The sequence below is a fragment of the Cibotium barometz genome, chromosome 3, assembly GCF_041138505.1.
Source record: "Cibotium barometz isolate CiBa-2024 chromosome 3, ASM4113850v1, whole genome shotgun sequence".
Classification (NCBI taxonomy): Eukaryota; Viridiplantae; Streptophyta; class Polypodiopsida; order Cyatheales; family Cibotiaceae; genus Cibotium; species Cibotium barometz.
The window spans coordinates 65,994,021-66,005,299 of NC_141048.1; the positions used below are offsets into that span (position 1 = coordinate 65,994,021).

General features: G+C 44.9%; 1 protein-coding gene across 5 annotated transcripts in view; it reads right to left on the bottom strand.

Moving 5' to 3' along the window:
* Positions 1–11,068, bottom strand: part of LOC147640421 (uncharacterized) — a 53,276-nt gene extending 42,208 nt beyond the window's left edge. The window contains exons 1-3 of one of the 5 annotated variants that reach the window (XM_086780343.1): positions 10,699–11,068; positions 8,550–8,658; positions 8,338–8,430 (exon numbers count right to left, since the gene is read on the bottom strand). In XM_086780343.1, the coding sequence (XP_086636469.1) occupies positions 8,338–8,390 (53 nt within the window). In that variant the 5' untranslated portion in view covers positions 8,391–8,430; positions 8,550–8,658; positions 10,699–11,068. Of the gene's footprint in view, positions 1–8,337; positions 8,659–10,698 lie in introns of all 5 variants that reach the window. The other 4 variants (XM_086780349.1, XM_086780352.1, XM_086780334.1 and 1 more) reach the window with 4 other exon arrangements.
* Positions 11,069–11,279: the final 211 nt, after the last annotated feature.

Sequence of the window (11,279 nt, forward strand, 5' to 3'; positions counted from 1 at the left end):
GTGCTGTCCAGTCTCTGTCTCAACCCTTGTCAATCTGCCATACCCCTCCTCTCACAAGGGGCCAGATAACACATATCTGCAACAGACATCAAGCAGTAGAAAGAGAGATAGATGAACAGAAACAGAGCTTACCAAGTTCAGCTCGTGAAACAACACTGGAGGAAGCAACAGCACCAATCTGTACTTGCAGGCACTTGTATCCACAACCCTGCTTCACACATGTGCTTGTTCTTGCCTGTATCCTCCTCCTGATGTTCACTCTTATGCTGTCCTTGAAAATACAGATCTGAAAATCAGCACTGTACCCGTCTGTACCACCTCGGGATACGTGCCAAGAGTTGTACTTGCATAAACAGCCTGCTGTCCACTCCTGTACCAACCTGAATCAGTGTATTCAGGTCTGTCCAGCCACCTGACAAGCGCCGCCTGCAGCTACTGAACTCTAAAAAGCGTGCGTCAGCCCTGTCCGTACACTGTACGGCTGTCGTACAGGGCTGTACGGCTGTCGTACAGGGCTGTACGGCCTGTACCTGAACCTGCTGCCCTCTGTTGACCAGTCGCCTGTTGTAGCAGCTTCTGTTCCTCAGCTCGTCGCCGCCTGCAGCAATAGTGCAACAGTCGTACAGAGGTGTACGGCTGTTGTACAGCCTTCTTCAACACTCAGTTTTCAGAAAAACAGCAGCAAGAACACATGTACAGCAGCCGCCTGCAACTTCCTTGTGCTTTTCCACGCATGTAATCCTTTTTGCTCCACGACTCCCCAAAAGGGAAGAGAGAGAGAGAGAAGAGAGAGAAAACTCCAAAAGTGGAGTGACTCTCCCCCAAATTAATCCCTAGGGCCCCAAACTTTAATAAGTTCCTAGGGCCACTAAGGCCTAGGGGCAAACTTTAATAAACATTAAAGTTTAATGTTTCTAGTTCCCCCCTTCACACCTAGGGATGTCCACACATCTTAAAACTCTGTCCGGGCACCCCCCATGTGAATCATAAAATATTCTGACTCTGCAACCACCATGCCCACACTTGTCCTGCTCCATTTTCACAGGGCCATGACACCGCCTCTACCATCTTCGTCGATAGTCAGAGTGCGATCGCTCTTGCTAGCAACCCTATTTTTTCTAATCGTACCAAGCACGTGGGTGTCCATTTTCACTTTAACAGGGAACAGGTTGAGCTTGGTACCATCCGACTCCAATACATTTCTACGGCAGACAACCAAGCAGACATCCTTACGAAGTCCATCACCGCCCCATTCTTGAGCGTCTTCGCAATCGGATTGGCATCGGTCCACCACCATCACCCTCCGCTCATTGAGAGGGGGATCTGCCTCTCCCTTCATTTTTTACCATTTTTGTATAGGGCACATGAGTCAGTGAAAACCCCATGAGGACACGGCTCCTGTGAAAACCCACTACATTGCATTTTTTCATCCTGCATTCCCTATGCACAGCATTCTGTTTTATGTGTTTGGGGCGCATGTATGAATGAAAACCCAAAAATGGGCATTCATGCATGTGAAAATCTCTTGCATTGTGGCATTATTCCAGTACTTCTCTTTCCCACATGCCGTACCCTGGTCAAACCACATAAATCCTCATCTTCGACAACCATCTTTTTCACCTCATCTTCTCTCATGATCCCTCTTTGGTCTGAGAGGGGGTGTGTGAAAATATACCTGAAACATGCAGCCCAAAAAGGGCCGACTTCTTTGTTCAGCCAACTTCTATGCTGGCCACTTCAATTCTCATATAAATATGAGACCATTCGCTTGTTCTCGCAGGACCAACCCACGTAAACCAGGCGCGTCACAACTACATCGCTATCATGCAATTGATACACAAGTCGCCTACAGGCGGCTGGTTCGCCGCATCGCCTACAGCCAGTTCGCACGCTGCATCGCCTACAACCAGTTTATGAGCAGCGTTAACTGTTTTTTGTCTGGGCGCCTACATCAGCCTCTTCGCAACACCTTTGCCGCTTACATCAGGTTCTCCTGCATCATCAGGCTGACTTCATCACCTTCATCAGGGCAAGTGCAGCGTTAAAACAATATGTTGCTGCTAGACTACATCGCCTATATCAGACTCACTTCATCGTATACATCAAGTGGTCTTCAGCGTTTGCTTCAGCACTTATATCGGCGCTTTCATCAGAGTCACTCCAGCTTTGTTAATCGCGGTTTATGGGACAATAGTTCTTTCTGCTTATCCGGAGTCTCACATAGAGCTCCTGTACTTGACTTCATCTTTTATATTCACATCACCATTGCATACTGTGTGTTTTACTCTGATCTTTCATATATTTGGTCCTTTGGTCTCTTTTGCCCTCACAGTGGAGTCACAGCTACTCATATCCAGGAGGACTCATCTCAGGAAGCATAGCTACTGGCATAAGTGAAGAAGGTGGTAGTCTTGTCTTCAGACCATGGCATCGTAGTGGCAGTTCAACTTGGTAATGGATAGTCTTGAAAAAAGGGTGGTGTTGCATGTGAACAAGGGGCAGTGCTATTAAAAACTTCAAAAAAATATCTAACGTTTTAACCTTAGTTGAGAGAGGCAATATGGTGGTTTGGCGATGAAGGCATGAGCCTTCATGATGGTCAAGTACCATGCCGTGATGACGGACATCAAGGTGATGGAGGAGGAAGGATAGTGGTTGGGTATGGGCTTAACCCACGTAGTGATAGTGTGGCAGCCAACCGACTGCAAAGGGGCGGTGTGGACTGATCACGACGGTAGTTGGGGGGGGTCCTCTTTGGCATGGCGATGGGGCAGCATGGCACCAGAATAGAAGGTGATGATGATGATAGCATGGCAACTATCCAAACTGAAACCGATCCCGTCAAGTGGGAGTAGACTCCGGTGGACACCCACACGCGTAATAGCACAACTTAAATATCACAACATGAATGGACAACTCAATAACAACTGAAAAAAAAAAACTGAAATGAAATAAAGATCAATGGACACCAGCACTGGGGCCGGAACGGGCCGACCCCCCCCCCTCAATATATATAATATATTATTGGGAGTATTTAAGGGGTACAATGTTCCATGGGTTCAAAGAACGAGATGATGTCCATGTACCACTGAAATGAATACAGTTACCAACCAATAGTTTTGAAGTAGACGTTCGAAGTAGAGCGAACCACTTAAAGAAGTCTAGTCTCTACAGTGCCGTGCCTTCACTGGAATCTGCAGAGCGCCCCACTAGTGTTCTAGGACCACGCACAAACAGGCGCTTCCGTACTAACGACTGGCTCTCCCGATCTCGACACCCACGGACCGTGGTTCTCCAAAAGCTTGGACTACCCGGCACCGAACGGGTGTTAGCAGCAGTGAATATCCCTCGAAAGATTTACACCAAGGACCTTTGCTTGAATCCCTTTCAATAAGCTTTGCAAAAACCTTCGGTATCAACAGAGTATAAGCTGGCCAATATGTGTGAGTTCGTGTAACTATTCCCGGGCTGCAGCATCAAGTATTGAGAGACCTGAATATGGGACTGTTTTGGGTCTGAATCGGGCTGCCACACACCCGACTGGAGCTCACGCTTGATGGAGAGATGGGCTGCTGCAGACTGCTATTGACCGGCTGTGCATGCATGGGAGAAAGCCCTGAACTGGCTGTTGTTGCTGCCCAATAGCCAACAAGAGAGAGAACCGCCTGGTTGCTGCCCGCCAGCCAGCAAGAGAGGGAGTTGCCTGTAGCTGCTGCCCGCCTAGTCGCCAAGCGATGGAAAGGGGGAGAGTGTCGCCTATTGCAGCCCACTTGTGGGGTAGAGAGCAAGAGTGAGAGAGGCGCCAAGCGATGGTGGGGGCCCCTCGTACAGCTGGCCGACCCACCCTTTTGCATGGGGGCGGAGTTCGTAGGTTCCCAAGGGGGGGTGGGTAGGTGGCCATGCACCCACCCCCACACTCACGATTAAGGGAGGGCTTCTCTCCCCACCATAGCCCATGTGTGGGTGCCCATAATGGATGCCCACCCTACAAAAGGGCACCATAAAATATTGAGGAGGCCGCCCATTGAGTGTGAACCTGCAACCTTATTTTAAAAAAAACAAAGGTTAGAAATAATGCTATAAAATAAACAAATGAAATACACTTACCACCTGTTCACACGCAACAAAACTCGTCAGAAGACAGAGCAAACTTCACGACTCACTGGCAAGCGTCCCCGCTCAGTAAGTGGCACGTCAGGCAGGCAAACACAAGAATACAAGTCACGCGAAAATAGTTCAAGACATGCAAACATGAATGCATGTGCAAACAGTATCATGGACATATCTCCCGTTCATGGAACAAGTACTAGACATTCCTATCAGGCACAATGTTGGCACGACAGAAAGTATAAATCCCGGTCTTCCTATGGAGTGACAGTCCAATAGGTAAGACACAGATCCAGGCACGAGCCTCCCTATGGAGTGACAGTCCCATAGGCAAGACACGGCACAGATACTAGCTCTTCCATGGCGTGACAATCCCATGGATAGAACGCAGTCCAGGTCATACACGGGTGGCACTAGTCTGGCTCCCGTCCATACAACACCATCCTGCTAACACACGGGTGGCACCAGTTTGGCTCCCATCCATGTTATGCAAAATACTGGCCCCTTCACATGAGACACCGGCCTAGCCTCAAGTGAACAAGACACAAATCTGGAGATGGACCAAATGGTCGGCCAATTGGTGACATCCCCCCTGTCCTCGACTGAAAAGCCTCAAGATATACCTGCAACAACTGTGGGTAGTCAACAAAATAATCCTCATTTACCCACTTTGCATCAATGGGCAAATAATTCTTGAACTTCACAAGGTATCGCCTGGAAAGCTTTCCTGCAGGTAGCCTTCTCTCCTTGTGAAAGACAATCTGCTCTGGCTGGAGGATCTCCTCAAGCTCATCAATCTTTGGCGGATCTTCTGTGACAGGCTCCTCAGGATCTGGCCCGACATACTTCCGCAAAAGATTCACATGAAATGCATTGTGAATCTTCCAATGACTAGGTAAAGCAAGCCTGTATGACACTTCACTGATCCTTTGAATCACCTTGAAGGGTCCATAATACCGAGTAGAAAGCTTAGAATATGATCCTTCTCGTCCTGGCCTCTTCCAAAGCCTAGCTTTCTCAAATTTCAGCAATACCCAATCACCTTCTTTGACTTGCATGTCCCTTCTATGCTTGTCAGCAGCTATTTTATGCTGATCTTGTGACCTTGCAATGGCTGTCCGCACCTGAGCAAAGGCTACATCCAAGTCACGTATATCCTCATCAGCTGCAAAAATCTCATCCTTTGTACGAAGGATGGGTGGCAAGACCACTCTGCCATAAATAATCTCAAACGGGGCCTTTCCCGTGGAGGCATGAACTGTGTTATTGTAGGCAAACTCTACAAGTGGAAGATACTTCTCCCATGCAGTCTTTTGATCTGCCACATAACACTTCAACAAATCCAACACGGCTAAATTTGTAGCTTCACTTTGGCCATCCGTTTGGGGATGGTAAGCTGATGAAAACTCAAGTTTAGTGCCCATGTTATCAAATAAAGCCCTCCAGAAGAGGCTCGTAGTCCTGGGATCTCTATCCCCCACAATGGACTTAGGCATACCATGATGCTTGAAGATGTTAGCAAGAAAAAGCTTCACCATATGATCAACTTTAATGGTTTTCTTGACGGGCAAGAAGTGAGCTTGCTTGCTAAACCTGTCCAAAATGGTCCAAATAACATCATTCCCATGCTGGGATCTAGGCAAGTCCATAATAAAGTCCATAGTAATACTTTCCCATGGCTGCGAGGGAATAGGCAATGGTTGAAGCAAACCTGGAGGCTTTTGCCTGTCAAATTTCACCTTTTGACAAAGAAGACATGCACGTACATATGCATCAATGTCTTTACGCATGCTTGGCCAAAAGAAATCTCTCTCAATCATGCGTGTAGTAGGCATGATACCTCTATGACTAGCATAAGGTGGAGCGTGACATTCCTCCATAACCTTTGGACGCATTTCCTTCACCACACATAAGCAGTTATCATTCATAAGATAACCCTCTTTGATCACATAAGAGGCATATGAGTGACCAGCCATCAAATCAGTCCATATATGGCAAAAATCAACATCCAAATGATACAAATCTCACATGGCAGATAAGTCTCCATGAGAGGCCACTGAAACTGCAGCCACATAAGGCCTCCTGGATAATGCATCTGCCACCACATTTTTCTTTCCCGGAGTATTATTAAAAAAAAAACAAAGGTTAGAAATAATGCTATAAAATAAACAAATAAAATACACTTACCACCTGTTCGCACGCAACAAAACTCGTCAAAAGACAGAGCAAACACGACTCACTGGAACGCGTCCCCGCTCAGTAAGTGGCAATGTTGTGAAAACAAAACAAGCAAACCTGTGGTGTCTCTCTTCATAAGTTGTATCACCTCTCCTCCTACTCTCCGACTATCATTGTGCCCAGTGGGATGGTGTGGATAAACTGTGGGTGTGTTAAGTGGCTTATTGCAATTGAACATCAAATACCATGTACTTATCTCTTGTGCTGGAGCCCTAGGTATGACATATAAGAAGCGAAGATTTCCAGATGGACGTGGCTAGCTCACTCTGCATGGAATTCGAGTGGTTTGTGTTGATCATGCTTCCTTCGTGGATTAGAAATGTTATCTTTCCTTGGGAGTTGCCTGAGGGAATCATAGATGCCGAATTGTATAATGATGATAAAGTAGATTGATACCTCCTTTTGTACTTCAACCATCCATCCATCTTGATGTTTTGTATATAAATAAGCACTTGCTATTAGCTCACATATTCAGGGTATCTATTGTAGTTGTACAAATCCACTTGAATGCTATCTACTTTGCTTAAACATAGCCTGCTTTCCTATTCATGTCAGAGTTATATTGTGCATTTGGAAGGTGGAAGTAAAAGAGCATTGATTCTATACACCTTGTGGTTGGGTGTTGTGGTTTCACTGGTGTTCCATAGTGTACGGTTGGGTTTGCTATAGAGGCCCTGGCTTTGTTTTCCTCAACCTAACACCACCATTCATTACACCGAGCGTGTTTAAGATCCGATTCCGAATTCTCAAACATCGGCCTCTTAAGGTCGTTATGGCAATGGTTCATATATGGCTCATCAAGGTTATCAACTATCCTCATCGATCAACTTTCAATTCCGACCAAAACCCCCTTGGTAACATTCCCAGCAACCTCGCCGACAAGAAGGATCATCTTCTAATCATTCTGAGCGTCAACAGTCCTTCCAACCACATGCATCTAATCGTGGACGAGACTCTCAACGTGACCAATCTCGCACTCCTTATCCTGCAATAGCTTCGTCTTATCGTGACCAGCAAAAGACAAGATTGTGCACAATTTGTAATGGCAACCATAGATGGTTTGAATGCCCTAAACAACCCAATGCTCCTCAAAACCATAATGTGTAAGTTGCATCACCGTGAAACGTTTGAACCCCGAAACGTTTCACCTTGAAACAGGGCAACAAACGCTAAAACATTCCACCCCTCGACAAGTGCTTACTGATACGCTTGACCAAAACGGCTACATACACACCCAACATACATACATACACACATAAATATATACATATACATATAAATACACACACATAAATATAAATATATGTATATACCTACATATATATTTATGTATATATACATACATGTGTACGTGCATATGTATGTAATAGTCTCTATGCACGCGCGCGCGCGAGAGAGAGAGAGAGAGAGAGAGAGACTTGAAACTGAGAACACGAAACAGTGTTTTCAAAATGACATTTCAAGGTTTCACAAAACGCAAAACGCGTTTCAGCGTTTCAAGGTGTGGCTAAGAATGAAAATCTCAAATCACAACCTTGTGACCTACTAAACACTCCTGCCTAGCACTTCGCCTGCAGAGAAACGCTCTTTGAAGTCCAACACTGAGGAAAGAAGATAAATATAACAATTTGGCTACCCACATATATACATGCACCAATGCTCCTAGTCGCCAAGAGTGTGCAACTATAAATATGGATACACATGCAGGAGTGTGCATTTCATACATGTACACATTCATCCGTATGTCTGATATCCATGTTTATGTATGTAAGCTTGCATGCACGGAAATCTATCATACACATGAATACAGATGAATGTACGTATATCTATTTATTCATACATACCTACATGTGTATACATATATGTATGTATACAGTACATTCATACATGTACATATATGTAGACATATGCCTGTGCCTTTTTTCAAAGAAGAAAAGAAAACTAATTACCTGATATAAACGAGAGGAGAATTGAGAATTTGAGAGGACTTACCCGAACTTCTTCTGTTTTGGAGCCTCGGAGAAGAGTATGTCAGCAGCCTTCATGAAGTCTAGCTCTTGGTGAGGTGGAGGGTTGTTGCTGGGGCTGGGCTTTCCGGTGGTAGAGGTGTGCAACAAGGATCGAAAAGGCAGTCGATTAGCAGACACACAAACCCTAGCCATGGCTTTCATCACAGCAAAACAAAGAACTCAAAGTTTTCATACATTGTTCCCACTCTACATCGCCCTCCTCAGTACTGTTGTTGATAGCAAGCTGCAAGGGTGGGCGGCGGACATTATGCCCTCTGCGTTACCGGGTTTCCCACAGCCACACCTGTTCGCACGCAACAAAACTCGTCAAAAGACAGAGCAAACACGACTCACTGGCACCCGTCCCCGCTCAGTAAGTGGCAATGTTGTGAAAACAAAACAAGCAAACCTGTGGTGTCTCTCTTCATAAGTTGTATCACCTCTCCTCCTACTCTTCGACTATCATTGTGCCCAGTGGGATGGTGTGGATAAACTGTGGGTGTGTTAAGTGGCTTATTGCAATTGAACATCAAATACCATGTACTTATCTCTTGTGCTGGAGCCCTAGGTACGACGTATAAGAAGCGAAGATTTCCAGATGGACGTGGCTAGCTCACTCTGCATGGAATTCGAGTGGTTTGTGTTGATCATGCTTCCTTCGTGGATTAGAAATGTTATCATTCCTTGGGAGTTGCCTGAGGGAATCATAGATGCCGAATTGTATAATGATGATAAAGTAGATTGATACCTCCTTTTGTACTTCAACCATCCATCCATCTTGATGTTTTGTATATAAATAAACACTTGCTATTAGCTCACATATTCAGGGTATCTATTGCAGTTGTACAAATCCACTTGAATGCTATCTACTTTGCTTAAACATAGCTTGCTTTCCTATTCATGTCAGAGTTATATTGTGCATTTGGAAGGTGGAAGTAAAAGAGCATTGATTCTATACACCTTGTGGTTGGGTGTTGTGGTTTCGCTGGTGTTCCATAGTGTACGGTTGGGTTTGCTATAGAGGCCCTGGCTTTGTTTTCCTCAACCTAACACCACCATTCATTACACCGAGCGTGTTTAAGATCCGATTCCGAATTCTCAAACGTCGGCCTCTTAAGGTCGTTATGGCAATGGTTCACGTATGGCTCATGAAGGTTATCAACTATCCTCATCGATCAACTTTCAATTCCGACCAAAACCCCCTTGGTAACATTCCCAGCAACCTCGCCGACAAGAAGGATCATCTTCTAATCATTCTAAGCGTCAACAGTCCTTCCAACCACATGCATCTAATCGTGGACGAGACTCTCAACGTGACCAATCTCGCACTCCTTATCCTGCAATAGCTTCGTCTTATCGTGACCAACAAAAGACAAGATTGTGCACAATTTGTAATGGCAACCATAGATGGTTTGAATGCCCTAAACAACCCAATGCTCCTCAAAACCATAATGTGTAAGTTGCATCACCGTGAAACGTTTGAACCCCGAAACGTTTCACCTTGAAACAGGGCAACAAACGCTAAAACATTCCACCCCTCGACAAGTGCTTACTGATACGCTTGACCAAAACGGCTACATACACACCCAACATACATACATACACACATAAATATATACATATACATATAAATACACACACATAAATATAAATATATGTATATACCTACATATATATTTATGTATATATACATACATGTGTACGTGCATATGTATGTAATAGTCTCTATGCACGCGCGCGCGCGAGAGAGAGAGAGAGAGAGAGAGAGACTTGAAACTGAGAACACGAAACAGTGTTTTCAAAATGACATTTCAAGGTTTCACAAAACGCAAAACGCGTTTCAGCGTTTCAAGGTGTGGCTAAGAATGAAAATCTCAAATCACAACCTTGTGACCTACTAAACACTCCTGCCTAGCACTTCGCCTGCAGAGAAACGCTCTTTGAAGTCCAACACTGAGGAAAGAAGATAAATATAACAATTTGGCTACCCACATATATACATGCACCAATGCTCCTAGTCGCCAAGAGTGTGCAACTATAAATATGGATACACATGCAGGAGTGTGCATTTCATACATGTACACATTCATCCGTATGTCTGATATCCATGTTTATGTATGTAAGCTTGCATGCACGGAAATCTATCATACACATGAATACAGATGAATGTACGTATATCTATTTATTCATACATACCTACATGTGTATACATATATGTATGTATACAGTACATTCATACATGTACATATATGTAGACATATGCCTGTGCCTTTTTTCAAAGAAGAAAAGAAAACTAATTACCTGATACAAACGAGAGGAGAATTGAGAATTTGAGAGGACTTACCCGAACTTCTTCTGTTTTGGAGCCTCGGAGAAGAGTATGTCAGCAGCCTTCATGAAGTCCAGCTCTTGGTGAGGTGGAGGGTTGTTGCTGGGGCTGGGCTTTCCGGTGGTAGAGGTGTGCAACAAGGATCGAAAAGGCAGTCGATTAGCAGACACACAGACCCTAGCCATGGCTTTCATCACAGCAAAACAAAGAACTCAAAGTTTTCATACATAGTTCCCACTCTACATCGCCCTCCTCAGTACTGTTGTTGATAGCAAGCTGCAAGGGTGGGCGGCGGACATTATGCCCTCTGCGTTACCGGGTTTCCCACGGCCACACTCCATACTGACTTTTTTCGTATTGCATTATTTATAACCAGTCTCGGACATTATGCCCTCTGCGTTACCGGGTTTCCCACGGCCACACTCCATACTGACTTTTTTCGTATTGCATTATTTATAACCAGTCTCGGACGGGCAAAGAGGATCCTTGCTCGTCTTTGGGAGACAGGCCTTATATTTGAAGCCCATTTTAGACTTCATGGTCCTCAACTTGGCTACCTATATATGAATACACTATGCTTTCCATATATATCCACT